At 43.6% G+C, this 22,502-nt stretch overlaps 1 protein-coding gene across 2 annotated transcripts in view; it reads right to left on the reverse strand.

Annotated features, from left to right (window-relative positions):
• Positions 1-7,938: 7,938 nt before the first annotated feature.
• The window catches only part of tbc1d15 (TBC1 domain family, member 15), a 41,527-nt gene continuing 26,963 nt past the window's right edge, over positions 7,939-22,502 (reverse strand). For both annotated transcript variants that reach the window (XM_041795550.1, XM_041795551.1), the window contains exons 10-17: positions 20,163-20,257; positions 16,776-16,892; positions 16,590-16,690; positions 15,346-15,445; positions 14,056-14,153; positions 13,642-13,758; positions 8,936-9,022; positions 7,939-8,430 (exon numbers count right to left, since the gene is read on the reverse strand). In XM_041795550.1, the coding sequence (XP_041651484.1) occupies positions 8,248-8,430; positions 8,936-9,022; positions 13,642-13,758; positions 14,056-14,153; positions 15,346-15,445; positions 16,590-16,690; positions 16,776-16,892; positions 20,163-20,257 (898 nt within the window). In that variant the 3' untranslated portion in view covers positions 7,939-8,247. The remainder of the gene's footprint in view (positions 8,431-8,935; positions 9,023-13,641; positions 13,759-14,055; positions 14,154-15,345; positions 15,446-16,589; positions 16,691-16,775; positions 16,893-20,162; positions 20,258-22,502) is intronic.

The following is a 22,502-nucleotide window of genomic DNA, read 5'->3' on the forward strand; positions in this document are numbered from 1 at the left end:
TTTAGATACGGGACAGTTAGAGAGGACTCAGGGTTAGATATAGATATAGATACACAGTTAGAGAGGACTCAGGGTTTGATATAGATACGTGACAGTTAGAGAGGACTCAGGGTTAGATACAGATACGGGACAGTTAGAGATGACTCAGTGTTAGATATAGATACGGGACAGTTAGAGAGGACTCAGGGTTAGATATAGATACATGACAGTCTGTGGGACTCAGGGTTAGTCTGTGGGTTTACATGACAGTCTGTGGGTTTACTCAGGGTTAGTCTAGATATCAGGGGACAGTCTGTGGGACTCAGGGTTAGATATAGATGGACAGTTATCAGAGGACTCAGGTTAGATATAGATACATGACAGTTAGTGGAGGACTCAGGGTTAGATATAGATAATGGACAGTTAGAGAGGACTCAGGGTTAGATATAGATACAGGACAGTTAGAGAGGACTCAGGGTTAGATATAGATATAGATATGGACAGTTAGAGAGGACTCAGGGTTAGATTTAGATACATGAGGTTAGAAAGGACTCATAGGAGCTTAGAGCACAGAGACAGATTGTGGAGGATCTCAGGGAAAGATATAGATAACAGTTGAGAGGACTCAGGGTTAGATATAGATACGTGACAGTTAGAGAGGACTCAGGGTTAGATATAGATAACCAGGACCCTTTAGAGAGGACTCAGGGTTAGATATAGATACGTGACAGTTAGAGAGGACTCAGGGTTAGATATAGATACGGGACAGTTAGAGAGGACTCAGGGTTAGATATAGATACGGGACAGTTAGAGAGGACTCAGGGTTAGATATAGATACGGGACAGTTAGAGAGGACTCAGGGTTAGATATAGATACGTGACAGTTAGAGAGGACTCAGGGTTAGATATAGATACGGGACAGTTAGAGAGGACTCAGGGTTAGATATAGATACGTGACAGTTAGAGAGGACTCAGGGTTAGATATAGATACGGGACAGTTAGAGAGGACTCAGGGTTAGATATAGATACGGGACAGTTAGAGAGGACTCAGGGCTAGATATAGATATAAACTTAAAACACAAAGTAACCAATGTGTATTTGGGAGATTATTTCTTTGTTGTGACAATGCTTCTTGGTAATAAATCATATACTGTTGGAAAGCCTGTTTATTAACCTTTTAAATGATGCCATATTTGTAAGGATCATGCATTTGTGGGACGAGTAGCAGATATCAGTATGTGGGTAGCACCCATGAAAAATGTGTTCATAGTGGCAACAAGGCCTTCAAGTGATACCAAGGATACAAATGAGCTAAAAATGAGCAACCCAGTCTCTGGTTTATCAGGGGCCAGTCTCTGGTTTATCAGGGGCCAGTCTCTGGTTTATCAGGGGCCAGTCTCTGGTTTATCAGGGGCCAGTCTCTGGTTTATCAGGGTCCAGTCTGTGGGTTAATCAGGGTCCAGTCTATGGTTTATCAGGGTCCAGTCTGTGTGTTAATCAGGGTCCAGTCTGTGGGTTAATCAGGGTCCAGTCTGTGGGTTTATCAGGGTCCAGTCTGTGGGTTAATCAGGGTCCAGTCTGTGGGTTTATCAGGGTCCAGTCTGTGGTTTTATCAGGGTCCAGTCTGTGGGGTCCAGTCTGTGGGTTTATCAGGGGTCCAGTCTGTGGGTTTATCAGGGGTCCAGTCTGTGGGTTTATCAGGGTCCAGTCTGTGGGTTTATCAGGGGTCCAGTCTGTGGGTTTATCAGGGGTCCAGTCTGTGGGTTTATCAGGGGTCCAGTCTGTGGGTTTATCAGGGTCCAGTCTGTGGGTTTATCAGGGTCCAGTCTGTGGGTTTATCAGGGTCCAGTCTGTGGGTTTATCAGGGTCCAGTCTGTGGGTTTATCAGGGTCCAGTCTGTGGGTTTATCAGGGTCCAGTCTGTGGGTTTATCAGGGGTCCAGCCCGTTCTGCGCTGAATTAACCTGATTTGAAATTATTCTTAAGGCTCATATATCAGAGCAAAAACCAAGCCATGAGGTCAAAGGTCATAGGAGCTTCAGAGCACAGAGACAGGATTGTGGACAGGCACAGATCTGGGAAAGACTACAGAAACATTTCTGCTGCTCTGAAGGTTCCTAAGTGAACATTGACCTCCAGAATTCTCACGTGAGGACGTTTGGACCAACCAGGACCCTTCTAGAGCTGGTCACCATCGGGGAGAAGAGAGGAGACCAAGAACCTGATGGTCTCTCTGACTGAGCTCCAGAGCTCCTGGAGGAGATGGAATAAAGTTGTAGAAGGTCAACTATCCCTGCAGCCTCCACTGGTCTGAGCTTCATGCAGGAGGACTCAGGAAAGCCTGACGGGATTTATGTGGAGCTTTTTTTCTGTGTTTTCATGGTTTAACCGCCGTCTCATCGGCCTGGTTTCTGTGAATGACAGAGGTTCACAGACATCCACCTCAATAAAACCTGCAGAGATGCTGATCAGCGGCGTTGGGCGGCGGCGAGCTATCAGCCGTGAGCTCAGACAATTTCCTGCCTGACAGGAAATGAAAGAGCGCTGAGACGGCTTTGTCTGGCTCTGAGGAAGCTTCATGAGCAGATCAGGGATGATACCTCGCTCCGTCTCTTCTCTGTCCAAATGTCCCTAATCAAAGGGGGGGGGGGCACGTCCATCACTCACATGAAAGCGGCTGAAATAACATCTCAGCCTCCAGCTGCTGCTCTGACATTTCAGTGAAGACTCATGAATGAAGATGAGAACATCAGCTGCCAACAACCAGTCAGACTGAGTCATTGATTAGCACTGATCAGTATGATCAATGACCAGCACTGATTAGAACTGATCAGTGTAGAGTTCTCCCTGTACATGTGTGGATTCTCAGGCTCCTCCCACCACCAAAAAAAACAAAAAAAAAAAAGTTACTGATCGCTAGCCAACTGGTTACTGACGCCGTGTCTCAGTAGTGGCTCAGATCAGGGTTTACTCTAAAGTTCAGGATCATTTAACTCAGACTTTAGCGGTCTAACCCTGGTGGTGATGGAGGGTTTACTCTAAAGTTCAGGATCATTAAACTCAGACTTTAGCCGTCTGACCCTGGTGGTGATGGAGGGTTTACTCTAAAGTTCAGGATCATTAAACTCAGACTTAAGCCGTCTAACCCTGGTGGTGATGGAGGGTTTACTCTAAAGTTCAGGATCATTTAACTCAGACTTTAGCGGTCTAACCCTGGTGGTGATGGAGGGTTTACTCTAAAGTTCAGGATCATTAAACTCAGACTTTAGTGGTCTAACCCTGGTGGTGATGGAGGGTTTACACTAAAGTTCAGGATCATTAAACTCAGACTTTAGCGGTCTAACCCTGGTGGTGATGGAGGGTTTACACTAAAGTTCAGGATCATTAAACTCAGACTTTAGCGGTCTAACCCTGGTGGTGATGGAGGGTTTACTCTAAAGTTCAGGATCATTAAACTCAGACTTTAGCCGTCTGACCCTGGTGGTGATGGAGGGTTTACTCTAAAGTTCAGGATCATTAAACTCAGACTTAAGCCGTCTAACCCTGGTGGTGATGGAGGGTTTACTCTAAAGTTCAGGATCATTTAACTCAGACTTTAGCGGTCTAACCCTGGTGGTGATGGAGGGTTTACTCTAAAGTTCAGGATCATTAAACTCAGACTTTAGTGGTCTGACCCTGGTGGTGATGGAGGGTTTACACTAAAGTTCAGGATCATTAAACTCAGACTTAAGCCGTCTGACCCTGGTGGTGATGGAGGGTTTACTCTAAAGTTCAGGATCAATAAAATCAGAATATAACACTAAAAAACTCCAGTAAAAGTACAGTATACTCTAAAGATAAGTATCATTAAACTCAGACTTTAGCCGTCTAACCCTGGTGGTGATGGAGGGTTTACTCTAAAGTTCAGGATCATTAAACTCAGACTTTAGCCGTCTGACCCTGGTGGTGATGGAGGGTTTACTCTAAAGTTCAGGATCATTAAACTCAGACTTTAGCCGTCTGACCCTGGTGGTGATGGAGGGTTTACTCTAAAGTTCAGGATCATTAAACTCAGACTTTAGCCGTCTGACCCTGGTGGTGATGGAGGGTTTACTCTAAAGTTCAGGATCATTAAACTCAGACTTTAGCCGTCTAACCCTGGTGGTGATGGAGGGTTTACTCTAAAGTTCAGGATCATTAAACTCAGACTTTAGTGGTCTGACCCTGGTGGTGATGGAGGGTTTACACTAAAGTTCAGGATCATTAAACTCAGACTTAAGCCGTCTGACCCTGGTGGTGATGGAGGGTTTACTCTAAAGTTCAGGATCATTAAACTCAGACTTTAGCGGTCTAACCCTGGTGGTGATGGAGGGTTTACTCTAAAGTTCAGGATCATTAAACTCAGACTTTAGCCGTCTAACCCTGGTGGTGATGGAGGGTTTACTCTAAAGTTCAGGATCATTAAACTCAGACTTTAGCCGTCTGACCCTGGTGGTGATGGAGGGTTTACTCTAAAGTTCAGGATCATTAAACTCAGACTTAAGCCGTCTAACCCTGGTGGTGATGGAGGGTTTACACTAAAGTTCAGGATCATTAAACTCAGACTTTAGCCGTCTGACCCTGGTGGTGATGGAGGGTTTACTCTAAAGTTCAGGATCACTTAACTCAGACTTTAGCGGTCTAACCCTGGTGGTGATGGAGGGTTTACTCTAAAGTTCAGGATCATTAAACTCAGACTTTAGCCGTCTGACCCTGGTGGTGATGGAGGGTTTACTCTAAAGTTCAGGATCATTAAACTCAGACTTTAGCCGTCTGACCCTGGTGGTGATGGAGGGTTTACTCTAAAGTTCAGGATCATTAAACTCAGACTTTAGCCGTCTGACCCTGGTGGTGATGGAGGGTTTACTCTAAAGTTCAGGATCATTAAACTCAGACTTTAGCCGTCTGACCCTGGTGGTGATGGAGGGTTTACTCTAAAGTTCAGGATCATTAAACTCAGACTTTAGCCGTCTAACCCTGGTGGTGATGGAGGGTTTACTCTAAAGTTCAGGATCATTAAACTCAGACTTTAGCCGTCTAACCCTGGTGGTGATGGAGGGTTTACTCTAAAGTTCAGGATCATTAAACTCAGACTTTAGCCGTCTGACCCTGGTGGTGATGGAGGGTTTACTCTAAAGTTCAGGATCATTAAACTCAGACTTTAGCGGTCTGACCCTGGTGGTGATGGAGGGTTTACTCTAAAGTTCAGGATCATTAAACTCAGACTTTAGCGGTCTGACCCTGGTGGTGATGGAGGGTTTACTCTAAAGTTCAGGATCATTAAACTCAGACTTTAGCCGTCTAACCCTGGTGGTGATGGAGGGTTTACTCTAAAGTTCAGGATCATTAAACTCAGACTTTAGCCGTCTGACCCTGGTGGTGATGGAGGGTTTACTCTAAAGTTCAGGATCATTAAACTCAGACTTTAGCCGTCTGACCCTGGTGGTGATGGAGGGTTTACTCTAAAGTTCAGGATCATTAAACTCAGACTTTAGCCGTCTGACCCTGGTGGTGATGGAGGGTTTACTCTAAAGTTCAGGATCATTAAACTCAGACTTTAGCCGTCTGACCCTGGTGGTGATGGAGGGTTTACTCTAAAGTTCAGGATCATTAAACTCAGACTTTAGCGGTCTGACCCTGGTGGTGATGGAGGGTTTACTCTAAAGTTCAGGATCATTAAACTCAGACTTTAGCCGTCTGACCCTGGTGGTGATGGAGGGTTTACTCTAAAGTTCAGGATCATTAAACTCAGACTTTAGCCGTCCGACCCTGGTGGTGATGGAGGGTTTACTCTAAAGTTCAGGATCATTAAACTCAGACTTTAGCCGTCTAACCCTGGTGGTGATGGAGGGTTTACTCTAAAGTTCAGGATCATTAAACTCAGACTTTAGCCGTCTGACCCTGGTGGTGATGGAGGGTTTACTCTAAAGTTCAGGATCATTAAACTCAGACTTTAGCGGTCTGACCCTGGTGGTGATGGAGGGTTTACTCTAAAGTTCAGGATCATTAAACTCAGACTTTAGCGGTCTAACCCTGGTGGTGATGGAGGGTTTACTCTAAAGTTCAGGATCATTAAACTCAGACTTAAGCCGTCTGACCCTGGTGGTGATGGAGGGTTTACTCTAAAGTTCAGGATCATTAAACTCAGACTTTAGCCGTCTGACCCTGGTGGTGATGGAGGGTTTACTCTAAAGTTCAGGATCATTAAACTCAGACTTTAGCGGTCTGACCCTGGTGGTGATGGAGGGATTACTCTAAAGTTCAGGATCATTAAACTCAGACTTTAGCCGTCTGACCCTGGTGGTGATGGAGGGTTTACTCTAAAGTTCAGGATCATTAAACTCAGACTTTAGCCGTCTGACCCTGGTGGTGATGGAGGGTTTACTCTAAAGTTCAGGATCATTAAACTCAGACTTTAGCCGTCTGACCCTGGTGGTGATGGAGGGTTTACTCTAAAGTTCAGGATCATTAAACTCAGACTTAAGCCGTCCGACCCTGGTGGTGATGGAGGGTTTACTCTAAAGTTCAGGATCATTAAACTCAGACTTAAGCCGTCTAACCCTGGTGGTGATGGAGGGTTTACTCTAAAGTTCAGGATCATTAAACTCAGACTTTAGCGGTCTAACCCTGGTGGTGATGGAGGGTTTACTCTAAAGTTCAGGATCATTAAACTCAGACTTTAGCCGTCTGACCCTGGTGGTGATGGAGGGTTTACTCTAAAGTTCAGGATCATTAAACTCAGACTTTAGCGGTCTAACCCTGGTGGTGATGGAGGGTTTACTCTAAAGTTCAGGATCATTAAACTCAGACTTTAGCCGTCTGACCCTGGTGGTGATGGAGGGTTTACTCTAAAGTTCAGGATCATTAAACTCAGACTTTAGCCGTCTGACCCTGGTGGTGATGGAGGGTTTACTCTAAAGTTCAGGATCATTAAACTCAGACTTTAGCCGTCTAACCCTGGTGGTGATGGAGGGATTACTCTAAAGTTCAGGATCATTAAACTCAGACTTTAGCCGTCTAACCCTGGTGGTGATGGAGGGTTTACTCTAAAGTTCAGGATCATTAAACTCAGACTTTAGCGGTCTGACCCTGGTGGTGATGGAGGGATTACTCTAAAGTTCAGGATCATTAAACTCAGACTTTAGCCGTCTAACCCTGGTGGTGATGGAGGGTTTACTCTAAAGTTCAGGATCATTAAACTCAGACTTTAGCCGTCTGACCCTGGTGGTGATGGAGGGTTTACTCTAAAGTTCAGGATCATTAAACTCAGACTTTAGCCGTCTAACCCTGGTGGTGATGGAGGGTTTACTCTAAAGTTCAGGATCATTAAACTCAGACTTTAGCCGTCTGACCCTGGTGGTGATGGAGGGTTTACTCTAAAGTTCAGGATCATTAAACTCAGACTTAAGCCGTCTGACCCTGGTGGTGATGGAGGGTTTACTCTAAAGTTCAGGATCATTAAACTCAGACTTTAGCCGTCTGACCCTGGTGGTGATGGAGGGTTTACTCTAAAGTTCAGGATCATTAAACTCAGACTTAAGCCGTCTGACCCTGGTGGTGATGGAGGGTTTACTCTAAAGTTCAGGATCATTAAACTCAGACTTTAGCGGTCTAACCCTGGTGGTGATGGAGGGTTTACTCTAAAGTTCAGGATCATTAAACTCAGACTTTAGCCGTCTGACCCTGGTGGTGATGGAGGGTTTACTCTAAAGTTCAGGATCATTAAACTCAGACTTAAGCCGTCTAACCCTGGTGGTGATGGAGGGTTTACTCTAAAGTTCAGGATCATTAAACTCAGACTTAAGCCGTCTAACCCTGGTGGTGATGGAGGGTTTACTCTAAAGTTCAGGATCATTAAACTCAGACTTTAGCGGTCTAACCCTGGTGGAGATGGAGGGTACTGCAGGATTTTCTCTGAAAAACCACAAACATGATTTATTACATCACTGATCATTAACTCTTTATTTTCAGAGTCTGATGCTGTCAAAACATCCTGGATCATTTTTAATTTGTCCCAAATGAGCTTCCATAGAATCACATTTGCTGCTGTGACCCCTCCCCCTGGTCATGTGACGGAGCGGTGATCCTCAGCAGAGAAGGAATGACTGAATCATAGAGACCACATGGCAGACGGTACGTTATAAAAATAAGATTCTTAATAATCTCAGATCCTTTTATACATTCTCCTCCTCTCTCCTCGTGCCTGACGGTGGCGGCGGTGGGGCGGCGCCCTCCTGGTCAGTCTCTGTTCACTACGATATGAAGGCCACTGTGTAGCTGTTGGAGTGAGAGCTGGTTTCTCTCTCTAAGTGTCCGTTAGAGCAGCAGGCGTCTGCTCGTCTGACGCATGCAGACGTCTGGCCTGGAGCTGACCAATCAGAGATGCCGGCGTCCGAGTCGAAGCCCAGGATCACGCTGATTGAGTGAGGGAGCTCCTGACGAGGAGGAGGAGAAGAAGAGGAGTTCAGTTATGAAAATCTACTACAACCCAAATAAAAACATCAGAGATATATAAATATATAAATATATATGTGAGATAGGGGACAAAAGGAGGGCGAGGAGGAGAAATGCATTATTTACACAGATGGAAAAAAGTAAAAGGTAGACGAAGGAGAAGGAGAGACGAGGTGAAAAAGGACGGTAAGAGGAGGATAGGAGGTCCAGGTCAAGCAGATTACCTTTGATGAAGATTAGAAATAAAAATAATAATAATAATAATAATAATAACAGTAGCTGTCTGTATTAGAGTCTCTGTGGGGGAAGGCTGGTCTGTAGGCGTGTTTATCTCATCTTTATTTCTGCAGGTTTGTTCCAATCATTGATTCTGATCATTTCTAGAAATCCCAGGAGTCTCTGCTCTGTCTCACCATCGTCCTGCCGTGTTCACTGAGACTGACTCTAGTCTGGAAGGTTCCACGTCAACGTCACACCTGAACTCACCTTAACACTCTTTATCTGCAGACAGATCCCCTCGGCCTTCTGAAGGATTTCTTCAATGTCCAGTTTCATCGAGAGCTCGTTAATGTGCTGCAGCCACAACAGGGAGAGAGAGGGGGAGAGGGTGAGAGAGAGGGGTTTATTTACCTATTTACCTGCTGTTGTTGTTGTTTTCATTTGTATTTGCCACATGGATCTTGTTTGTTTTTACAGATGTAGGGTTAAATAAGTTAGAGTTTGAGCTGATGATGGACTCTACATGTGTTTCTATAATGAAGAGCAGAAGTACAGGAGGAGGGGCACAGAGCTCTCTGATCTAATCCTCACCATCATCTTCATCATCACAATCATCATCGTCATCCTAATCATCATCACCATCGTCATCTTCATCATTATCACCATCATCAGCAGCAGTTAATTTTGTCGACTAAAACTATGACTAAAACTATTTGTTGACAGCCTTTGTTCCATGACTAAAACTAGACTAACAAGAATAGATCTGTGATGACTAAAACTAGACTAACAAGAATAGATCTGTGATGACTAAAACTAGACTAACAAGAATAGATCTGTGATGACTAAAACTAGACTAACAAGAATAGATCTGTGATGACTAAAACTAGACTAACAAGAATAGATCTGTGATGACTAAAACTAGACTAACAAAAATAGATCTGTGATGACTAAAACTAGACTGAGACTAACAAAAATAGATCTGTGATGACTAAAACTAGACTAACAAAAATAGATCTGTGATGACTAAAACTAGACTAACAAGAATAGATCTGTGATGACTAAAACTAGACTAACAAGAATAGATCTGTGATGACTAAAACTAGACTAACAAGAATAGATCTGTGATGACTAAAACTAGACTAACAAAAATAGATCTGTGATGACTAAAACTAGACTAACAAGAATAGATCTGTGATGACTAAAACTAGACTAACAAAAATAGATCTGTGATGACTAAAACTAGACTAACAAGAATAGATCTGTGATGACTAAAACTAGACTAACAAAAATAGATCTGTGATGACTAAAACTAGACTAACAAAAATAGATCTGTGATGACTAAAACTAGACTAACAAGAATAGATCTGTGATGACTAAAACTAGACTAACAAAAATAGATCTGTGATGACTAAAACTAGACTGAGACTAACAAAAATAGATCTGTGATGACTAAAACTAGACTGAGACTAACAAAAATAGATCTGTGATGACTAAAACTAGACTGAGACTAACAAAAATAGATCTGTGATGACTAAAACTAGACTAACAAGAATAGATCTGTGATGACTAAAACTAGACTAACAAGAATAGATCTGTGATGACTAAAACTAGACTAACAAGAATAGATCTGTGATGACTAAAACTAGACTAACAAAAATAGATCTGTGATGACTAAAACTAGACTAACAAGAATAGATCTGTGATGACTAAAACTAGACTGAGACTAACAAAAATAGATCTGTGATGACTAAAACTAGACTAACAAGAATAGATCTGTGATGACTAAAACTAGACTAACAAGAATAGATCTGTGATGACTAAAACTAGACTAACAAGAATAGATCTGTGATGACTAAAACTAGACTAACAAAAATAGATCTGTGATGACTAAAACTAGACTGAGACTAACAAAAATAGATCTGTGATGACTAAAACTAGACTAACAAGAATAGATCTGTGATGACTAAAACTAGACTAACAAGAATAGATCTGTGATGACTAAAACTAGACTAACAAGAATAGATCTGTGATGACTAAAACTAGACTAACAAAAATAGATCTGTGATGACTAAAACTAGACTAACAAGAATAGATCTGTGATGACTAAAACTAGACTAACAAGAATAGATCTGTGATGACTAAAACTAGACTAACAAGAATAGATCTGTGATGACTAAAACTAGACTAACAAGAATAGATCTGTGATGACTAAAACTAGACTAACAAGAATAGATCTGTGATGACTAAAACTAGACTAACAAGAATAGATCTGTGATGACTAAAACTAGACTAACAAGAATAGATCTGTGATGACTAAAACTAGACTAACAAGAATAGATCTGTGATGACTAAAACTAGACTAACAAGAATAGATCTGTGATGACTAAAACTAGACTGAGACTAACAAAAATAGATCTGTGATGACTAAAACTAGACTAACAAAAATAGATCTGTGATGACTAAAACTAGACTAACAAGAATAGATCTGTGATGACTAAAACTAGACTGAGACTAACAAAAATAGATCTGTGATGACTAAAACTAGACTGAGACTAACAAAAATAGATCTGTGATGACTAAAACTAGACTGAGACTAACAAAAATAGATCTGTGATGACTAAAACTAGACTAACAAAAATAGATCTGTGATGACTAAAACTAGACTGAGACTAACAAAAATAGATCTGTGATGACTAAAACTAGACTAACAAAAATAGATCTGTGATGACTAAAACTAGACTAACAAAAATAGATCTGTGATGACTACAACTAGACTAACAAAAATAGATCTGTGATGACTAAAACTAGACTAACAAAAATAGATCTGTGATGACTAAAACTAGACTAACAAAAATAGATCTGTGATGACTAAAACTAGACTAACAAAAATAGATCTGTGATGACTAAAACTAGACTAACAAGAATAGATCTGTGATGACTAAAACTAGACTAACAAGAATAGATCTGTGATGACTAAAACTAGACTAACAAGAATAGATCTGTGATGACTAAAACTAGACTAACAAGAATAGATCTGTGATGACTAAAACTAGACTAACAAAAATAGATCTGTGATGACTACAACTAGACTGAGACTAACAAAAATAGATCTGTGATGACTAAAACTAGACTAACAAAAATAGATCTGTGATGACTAAAACTAGACTAACAAAAATAGATCTGTGATGACTAAAACTAGACTAGACTAACAAAAATAGATCTGTGATGACTAAAACTAGACTGAGACTAACAAAAATAGATCTGTGATGACTAAAACTAGACTGAGACTAACAAAAATAGATCTGTGATGACTAAAACTAGACTAAGAAAAATAGATCTGTGATGACTAAAACTAGACTGAGACTAACAAAAATAGATCTGTGATGACTAAAACTAGACTGAGACTAACAAAAATAGATCTGTGATGACTAAAACTAGACTAACAAAAATAGATCTGTGATGACTAAAACTAGACTAACAAAAATAGATCTGTGATGACTAAAACTAGACTAACAAAAATAGATCTGTGATGACTACAACTAGACTAACAAAAATAGATCTGTGATGACTAAAACTAGACTAACAAAAATAGATCTGTGATGACTAAAACTAGACTAACAAAAATAGATCTGTGATGACTAAAACTAGACTAACAAAAATAGATCTGTGATGACTAAAACTAGACTGAGACTAACAAAAATAGATCTGTGATGACTAAAACTAGACTAACAAAAATAGATCTGTGATGACTAAAACTAGACTGAGACTAACAAAAATAGATCTGTGATGACTAAAACTAGACTGAGACTAACAAAAATAGATCTGTGATGACTAAAACTAGACTGAGACTAACAAAAATAGATCTGTGATGACTAAAACTAGACTGAGACTAACAAAAATAGATCTGTGATGACTAAAACTAGACTGAGACTAACAAAAATAGATCTGTGATGACTAAAACTAGACTAACAAAAATAGATCTGTGATGACTAAAACTAGACTGAGACTAACAAAAATAGATCTGTGACGACTAAAACTAGACTGAGACTAACAAAAATAGATCTGTGATGACTAAAACTAGACTAACAAAAATAGATCTGTGATGACTAAAACTAGACTGAGACTAACAAAAATAGATCTGTGATGACTAAAACTAGACTGAGACTGACAAAAATAGATCTGTGATGACTAAAACTAGACTGAGACTAACAAAAATAGATCTGTGATGACTAAAACTAGACTGAGACTAACAAAAATAGATCTGTGAGGACTAAAACTAGACTGAGACTAACAAAAATAGATCTGTGAGGACTAAAACTAGACTAACAAGAATAGATCTGTGATGACTAAAACTAGACTAACAAGAATAGATCTGTGATGACTAAAACTAGACTAACAAGAATAGATCTGTGATGACTAAAACTAGACTAACAAAAATAGATCTGTGATGACTAAAACTAGACTAACAAAAATAGATCTGTGATGACTAAAACTAGACTGAGACTAACAAAAATAGATCTGTGATGACTAAAACTAGACTGAGACTAACAAAAATAGATCTGTGATGACTAAAACTAGACTGAGACTAACAAAAATAGATCTGTGATGACTAAAACTAGACTGAGACTAACAAAAATAGATCTGTGATGACTAAAACTAGACTGAGACTAACAAAAATAGATCTGTGAGGACTAAAACTAAGTCTAACTAAGCCTAAACCAGATTTAGGCAAGAGAAAAAATGCTTGGACTAAAAGTAAAGACTACAATGTGAGGACTTTTATGGCCTAAAACTGGACTAAAACTAAAACAGATAGAGATGACTTAAATGTTACTAAAACTAAAAAACATTTCATTTAAAGACTAAAACTGAGACTAAAATTAAAAACAACTGCCAAAATTTACACTGGTCATCACCCTCATCTTCATCACCATCCTCCTCATCCTCACCCTGTAGTCTGACATGTCTCTCACCTTGAGGATCTCGTTGAAGCCGTAGTTCTCCTCCATGATTTTGTGTTTCTCTGTGTCCAGGATGGCACAGCAGACCAGCAGGTGGAAGTTCTGACAGGGCAGTCCAGTCCACATCACCTGGACACACCCACACAGGTGAGGCAGACAGGTAAACACTGATCCATATTAAACTAATCAAAAACGGAGACTCCTGTTGGACCTGAGCCGAGGTCAGGCTGGTTCACATTTAGGTAATTCAGGTCGTTCTTCATCTCAGATTAAAAAGCAGTTTGCTGTAGACTTCTGAGGAGAATTATGGTAAAGATCTAAACTCTGGGATGGTGAAGCCCTAATCAAACAGCCACTCAGTTGTACTTAAAGGTATGTACAGGTGAACCAGGACAGGTATGGGACTGTGACGGTGATGTGACGTACCTCCCAGAGTCGTAGAACGTCCTGGAAACTGAGCTCTCTCTTAAAGCGGATCAGCAACCATCGGAAACAGAAGTAAAGGTATCCTGAATCCTGAGACTCTGTGGATAAACAACGTGACTTCATTTATTATTAACCAGATTCATGTTACAGCTTAGACCTGTCACCATGGTTACTGAGTCTAGTTACAGAGCTGAACGATGATAAAGATCAGCTGTATGAGAGCTGAACTAGATAACGGGACCAGCGTAACAACAGATCAGAATGAGTGTGTAGTCCAGATTCATGTCTGCCATCTCACTGGGCCCCTGAAGAGACGAGTGTGGACACAGCTCATCACAGCTGGACATCATTTCTTTATTCAAGACCAGCAAAGAACCACACCGGAACATTCTACTGGTGTTAGAGAGGTTTTCACAGATCTGCCTACAATCCCTTCTCTATGGAGACAGTCCTGAGTCAGCAACTTTGGTGGACCAATCAGCCAGATTAGAGGAAAAAAGGCCCCGACATCCTTAGCTTCACCAACATTCCATCATCTGTCTTTGAAGATGATGTCATCATTCAAAGTTTATAAAACATTCCATCCTTGGCTTTGAAGATGATGTCATCATTTAACGTTCATAAAACATTCCATCCTTGCCTTTGAAGATGATGTCATCATTTAACGTTTATAAAACATTCCATCCTTGGCTTTGAAGATGATGTCATCATTTAACGTTCATAAAACATTCCATCCTTGCCTTTGAAGATGATGTCATTATTTAAAGTTTATTAAACATTCTATCCTTGCCTTTGAGGATGATGTCATTATTTAAAGTTTATTAAACATTCTATCTATTGTATGTGAAATATATCTCATGGTCAGGTTTAACAGTCTATCAGGTGTGTCAGGTTACCTCAGATTCTTTGTACCTCCAGTTCACCTTCAGATTTCTGGATGTTCCTGTCTATCTTAAATATTTCTGAGATCTACTAAAATAGATCTCAGAGCCTGGATGTTGAAACACATTTGAAATCTTATTTAACATCACTAACAACCGTAGATATGACAGTAGAAAAGTCTGAACAGCCCTCTGTTTAAATAAAGACGTCTGCAGCTGTGATATGTGGAGTTTAGACCAGTTTAAACTGGATTACATGAAAACAGACGTCCTGTGTGGGTTCTGGTTCTACAGGCCTCGGTCTTCTGAATCTCATTAGATCATTATAGGGTAAACTGTGAAAGGAACCTGGCTGAATACCCAGCATGCTGTGTTTCCATATGCAGCAGGAGTGAGTGTGCGTTCATACCGAGGTAGTTCCAGAAGGAGAGGTCGAGCAGGCGGAGCAGCGTGCTGAGCTGGATCAGCTGAGTCTTCATGCCCTGCATCTGCTCCTCAAAGTTCTGATGCTGCAATGAAAAAGACATGAACAGAGACACGTTAGCGCACATATTCACTGTGGGACAGCTTCAAAATAAAACCCTCCACACACAATCTCTGTTATTCTAATGAGATGCTGCTGATGCTTCCAGTGTGTTTGTGCTATCCAAACTGTGTGCAGGAGCGTGTCTGCATTTCCTGTTCATTCAAAACAAGAACTAATACAATACTGCACGACTAGGACTTTGGTATGAAACAGGTCAGATCATGTTTGAAAATGTCAGATTGGGACTATATGAATATAAATAAACAGCCCAGAGTTAATGATGATTGTCCTCTTTTTTTAAAACATAGAATCCATCTCAGTGATTTTAATGGTCGATGGTAAAAAAAAAAGCACAAGAGCAGCCCCAGAGGCAGTGAGGGTCATTTAGACCAAATAAAAACCAAGAGCAGAATTTGTATGACTGGAATCAGGATAAATTCTAAGAACTAACAGAGCACAGCCAAAGCTTCTAACCTACATGTCACCTTCATATCAGCTATTCTGTCTGATGTGCAGAACAGGTGTCATGGTTCAACTGGTGCTGGATTAGCTGATGACACTGTTAATCTGCCTATGTCTATACCAGTGTTACTCAACCCTGCTCAACCAAAGAGGCAAGCTGTTGAAAAATACCATTGCAAGAACCACAAAAGGTGGCAAAAACGGCTTGAAATAGCAATAAAAGCAAGTTAAAGGTGGCAAAATGGTCAAAAAGCAGCAAAAACTGTTTAAGAGTGGAAAAAATTGTCAAAAAGTGGAAAACAAAAGTGAAACAGGGAAAAAAGGTGGCAAAATGAAGAGACAAAAATTTGGGGAAAAAAGGAAATGAGTGGTATTTAATGGCAAATGTTAGCTTATTTGGATGAAAAGTGGCAAAAAGAAGTTGCAAAATGGCCAAAAAAACAGGAAAAGAGTTTTTTTAATGGCAAAAGATAGCTTAAATGGGTGACAAGTGGCAGAAATGGTTAAAAGGGCAACAAAGTTTCCCTTTTTTAAGGTTTTCTGGGGGACTCATATTTAAAATGAAGACATTAAAGAGCCACATGTTGAGTATCACTGGTCTAAACTATGATAGCCGTACATAAAGGGAACTCTCTGCCTGGTCTGAGCAGGAGCTGGTCTCTCACCATCTGGTCCATGAAGGACACGAAGCACCAGAAGGCGTCCACCTCGTTCTCCATCACGTAGAGGATGGGAGACAGCAGGTCGCTCATGCCTTGGACGTATCCTGATGAAGAACAGCAGGGGGACACGGACCCATCAATAACGGCGCTCTAATCAGATCAGTAACCATGGAAAGGAGGCGGACTCACCCAGGTCAAAGTCAAACATGCAGTAGGTCATCAGGATGTCATGGAGCAGGACCAGACCCGGGTTATCGATGCCTTCATAGAACCGGTTCGTTCTGTCTGTTCGGTTCACGTCTTTCTCTGACGGACAAAAACAGACCAGGGGTTAGTCCTGGACCGTAGACCAGGACTATGTGGACACTGAGGGTTAGTCTCTGAGGGGGGTCACTCCTGGACCGTAGACCAGGACTATGTGGACACTGAGGGTTAGTCTCTGAGGGGGGTCACTCCTGGACCGTAGACCAGGACTATGTGGACACTGAGGGTTAGTCTCTGAGGGGGGTCACTCCTGGACCGTAGACCAGGACTATGTGGACACTGAGGGTTAGTCTCTGAGGGGGGTCACTCCTGGACCGTAGACCAGGACTATGTGGACACTGAGGGTTAGTCTCTGAGGGGGGTCACTCCTGGACCGTAGACCAGGACTATGTGGACACTGAGGGTTAGTCTCTGAGGGGGGTCACTCCTGGACCGTAGACCAGGACTATGTGGACACTGAGGGTTAGTCTCTGAGGGGGGTCACTCCTGGACCGTAGACCAGGACTATGTGGACACTGAGGGTTAGTCTCTGAGGGGGGTCACTCCTGGACCGTAGACCAGGACTATGTGGACACTGAGGGTTAGTCTCTGAGGGGGGTCACTCCTGGACCGTAGACCAGGACTATGTGGACACTGAGGGTTAGTCTCTGAGGGGGGTCACTCCTGGACCGTAGACCAGGACTATGTGGACACTGAGGGTTAGTCTCTGAGGGGGGTCACTCCTGGACCGTAGACCAGGACTATGTGGACACTGAGGGTTAGTCTCTGAGGGGGGTCACTCCTGGACCGTAGACCAGGACTATGTGGACACTGAGGGTTAGTCTCTGAGGGGGGTCACTCCTGGACCGTAGACCAGGACTATGTGGACACTGAGGGTTAGTCTCTGAGGGGGGTCACTCCTGGACCGTAGACCAGGACTATGTGGACACTGAGGGTTAGTCTCTGAGGGGGGTCACTCCTGGACCGTAGACCAGGACTATGTGGACACTGAGGGTTAGTCTCTGAGGGGGGTCACTCCTGGACCGTAGACCAGGACTATGTGGACACTGAGGGTTAGTCTCTGAGGGGGGTCACTCCTGGACCGTAGACCAGGACTATGTGGACACTGAGGGTTAGTCTCTGAGGGGGGTCACTCCTGGACCGTAGACCAGGACTATGTGGACACTGAGGGTTAGTCTCTGAGGGGGGTCACTCCTGGACCGTAGACCAGGACTATGTGGACACTGAGGGTTAGTCTCTGAGGGGGGTCACTCCTGGACCGTAGACCAGGACTATGTGGACACTGAGGGTTAGTCTCTGAGGGGGGGTCACTCCTGGACCGTAGACCAGGACTATGTGGACACTGAGGGTTAGTCTCTGAGGGGGGTCACTCCTGGACCGTAGACCAGGACTATGTGGACACTGAGGGTTAGTCTCTGAGGGGGGTCACTCCTGGACCGTAGACCAGGACTATGTGGACACTGAGGGTTAGTCTCTGAGGGGGGTCACTCCTGGACCGTAGACCAGGACTATGTGGACACTGAGGGTTAGTCTCTGAGGGGGGTCACTCCTGGACCGTAGACCAGGACTATGTGGACACTGAGGGTTAGTCTCTGAGGGGGGTCACTCCTGGACCGTAGACCAGGACTATGTGGACACTGAGGGTTAGTCTCTGAGGGGGGTCACTCCTGGACCGTAGACCAGGACTATGTGGACACTGAGGGTTAGTCTCTGAGGGGGGTCACTCCTGGACCGTAGACCAGGACTATGTGGACACTGAGGGTTAGTCTCTGAGGGGGGTCACTCCTGGACCGTAGACCAGGACTATGTGGACACTGAGGGTTAGTCTCTGAGGGGGGTCACTCCTGGACCGTAGACCAGGACTATGTGGACACTGAGGGTTAGTCTCTGAGGGGGGTCACTCCTGGACCGTAGACCAGGACTATGTGGACACTGAGGGTTAGTCTCTGAGGGGGGTCACTCCTGGACCGTAGACCAGGACTATGTGGACACTGAGGGTTAGTCTCTGAGGGGGGTCACTCCTGGACCGTAGACCAGGACTATGTGGACACTGAGGGTTAGTCTCTGAGGGGGGTCACTCCTGGACCGTAGACCAGGACTATGTGGACACTGAGGGTTAGTCTCTGAGGGGGGTCACTCCTGGACCGTAGACCAGGACTATGTGGACACTGAGGGTTAGTCTCTGAGGGGGGTCACTCCTGGACCGTAGACCAGGACTATGTGGACACTGAGGTTAGTCTCTGCGGGGGGTCACTCCTGGACCGTAGACCAGGACTATGTGGACACTGAGGGTTAGTCTCTGAGGGGGGTCACTCCTGGACCGTAGACCAGGACTATGTGGACACTGAGGGTTAGTCTCTGAGGGGGGTCACTCCTGGACCGTAGACCAGGACTATGTGGACACTGAGGTTAGTCTCTGAGGGGGTCACTCCTGGACCGTAGACCAGGACTATGTGGACACTGAGGGTTAGTCTCTGAGGGGGGGTCACTCCTGGACCGTGAGACCAGGACTATGTGGACACTGAGGGTTAGTCTCTGAGGGGGGTCACTCCTGGACCGTAGACCAGGACTATGTGGACACTGAGGGTTAGTCTCTGAGGGGGGTCACTCCTGGACCGTAGACCAGGACTATGTGGACACTGAGGGTTAGTCTCTGAGGGGGGTCACTCCTGGACCGTAGACCAGGACTATGTGGACACTGAGGGTTAGTCTCTGAGGGGGGTCACTCCTGGACCGTAGACCAGGACTATGTGGACACTGAGGGTTAGTCTCTGAGGGGGGTCACTCCTGGACCGTAGACCAGGACTATGTGGACACTGAGGGTTAGTCTCTGAGGGGGGGACCAACCTGCACCGTAGACCAGGACTATGTGTACCATGAGGGTTCGGGTCTTTGGGGGGTCACTCCTGGACCGTAGACCAGGACTCTGTGGACACTGAGGGTTAGTCTCTGAGGGGGGTCACTCCTGGACCGTAGACCAGGACTATGTGGACACTGAGGGTTAGTCTCTGAGGGGGGTCACTCCTGGACCGTAGACCAGGACTATGTGGACACTGAGGGTTAGTCTCTGAGGGGGGTCACTCCTGGACCGTAGACCAGGACTATGTGGACACTGAGGGTTAGTCTCTGAGGGGGGTCACTCCTGGACCGTAGACCAGGACTATGTGGACACTGAGGGTTAGTCTCTGAGGGGGGTCACTCCTGGACCGTAGACCAGGACTATGTGGACACTGAGGGTTAGTCTCTGAGGGGGGTCACTCCATAGGGTTAGGGTCTTCATGTCTCTGTTTGATAAAGGTCATGAACTCTCACCGATCAGACTCCTGTAGTCTCTCAGTCTGGAGTTTCTCCTCTCCTGTTCAGCGCTCACTGACTTCCACTGCAGTTTCATCCTGAAGTATTCGTCCCTGTTACCATGGAGACACAGACAGAAACATCAACAAGCTGGAACATCTAACTGTTACCATGGAGACACAGACAGAAACATCAACAAGCTGGAACATCTAACTGTTACCATGGAGACACAGACAGAAACATCAACAAGCTGGAACATCTAACTGATACTTAGTAGGTTCACAGATGGATCTGATGTTTCCTGAGAAAGTACTGGGATGTTGGATAATGTTGGATGTTGAATGATGTTGAATGACGCTGAAGGACGTTTGATTATGTTGGGTGACATTGGATGATGTTGGATTATGTAGGAGGATGCTGGATTATGTTGGATTATGTTGATGACAGATGATGTTGGATGAGGTTGGATTATGTTGAATGATGCTGAATGACATTTGATGATGTTGGATGATGTTGGATGATTTTGGATGAGGCTGGATGATGTTGAATGATACTGGATGACGTTGGATGATGTTGGATGACGTTTGATGATGTTGGATGATATTGGATGATGTTGGATGATATTGGATGATGTTGCATGATGTTGGATTATGTTGGATTATGAAAGATTATGTTGGATGCTGTTGAATGATGTTGATTATGTTGGATGACAGATTATGTTGGATGACTTTGGATGATGTTGGATGACGTTGGATGCTGCCTGAGGTTCCTCTGCAGTAAGAGCTCAGTGTGTGTAATATCAGTGGTACAGCCTTGACCCTTCAGGGATTTGGTTCCAGGAACCTTGTTTCTAGAACAGTACAGACTCAGACAGGACTGCCTCCTAAAGGGGTCCATCCTGGAGCAGCTGTGGTTCCCACTCACCAACAGAGGACATGGAGGGACAGGGGTCCTGGTTCTGTGTTTCTGTCTCAGCAAGGAGATCAGTTCAGTTCCAGAGACATCAAAACAAAGACGCCAAATCTTCCTGAAGAGACCCCGAGAGTCTAAGATGAAACCACCAGAGGGGTTGGTGGCATTGTGTGTATTTGTGGCATCTGTCATATTTGTGGCTTTTGTGTGTATTTGCGGTGTTTGTGTGTATTTGTGGTGTTTGTGTGTATTTGTGGTGTTTGTGTGTATTTGCGGTGTTTGTGTGTATTTGCGGTGTTTGTGTGTATTTGTGGTGTTTGTGTGTATTTGCGGTGTTTGTGTGTATTTGTGGTGTTTGTGTGTATTTGCGGTGTTTGTGTGTATTTGTGGTGTTTGTGTATTTGCGGTGTTTGTGTGTATTTGCGGTGTTTGTGTGTATTTGTGGTGTTTGTGTGTATTTGTGGTGTTTGTGTGTATTTGTGGTGTTTGTGTATTTGCGCATGTGTGGTGTGTATGTGGTGGTGTGTGCAGCGTGTGTGTGTATCTGTGGTGCATTTGTGTGTATTTGGCGTTTGTGTGTCTGGGTGTGTGCACTCCAGCATTTGTGGTGTATTTGTGTGTGTGTATCTGCGTGTGTGCATTTGTGGTTTGTGTGCATCTGCGGTGTGTGCATCTGCGGTGTGTGTATCTGTGTGTGTGCATCTGTGCGCATCTGGTGGTGTGTATCTGCGGCATTTGTGTATTTGCGCGTGTGTATTTGCGGCGTGTGTGCATCTGCGTTTGTCTGCTGCATCTGTGTGCATTTGTGGTGAGTGTGTTTGGCATGTATTTTGTGTGTATGGCGTGTGTGGTGCATCTGCGGTGTGTGTAGGCCCGTGTGTGTATGCGGTGTGTGTATCTGGGTGTGTGCATTTGTGTGTTTGTGTGTATCTGGTGTGTGTATGGTGTGTGTTTTTGTGTGTATTTGTGGCGTTTGTGTGTATTTGTGTCGTTTGTGTGTATTTGTGGTGTTTGTGTGTATTTGTGGTGTTTGTGTGTATTTGTGGCGTTTGTGTGTATTTGCGGTGTTTGTGTGTATTTGCGGCGTTTGTGTGTATTTGTGGCGTTTGTGTGTATTTGTGGTGTTTGTGTGCCAGGCGTCTGTGTATTTGCGGTGGCGTGTATGTGTGTGTGGTGTTTGTGGTGTTTGTGTGTGCGCATCTGTGTGTATTTGCGCCAGTGCATCTGCGTTGTGTGCATTTGTGTGTTTGTGTGTATCTGTGTGTTTGTGTATCTGTGTGTGTGTATTTGGGTGTGTGTATTTGCGTGGTGTGTATCCAGCGTGTTTGTGTATTTGGGTTTGTGTGTATTTGGTGTTGTGTGTGCATTTGCGGTGTTTTGTGTATTTGTGGTGATTGTGTGTTTTTGTGTGTATTTGTGTTGTTTTTTGTGTATTTGTGGTGTTTG

Source organism: Cheilinus undulatus, linkage group 9 (genome assembly GCF_018320785.1).
Source record: "Cheilinus undulatus linkage group 9, ASM1832078v1, whole genome shotgun sequence".
Lineage (NCBI taxonomy): Eukaryota > Metazoa > Chordata > Actinopteri > Labriformes > Labridae > Cheilinus > Cheilinus undulatus.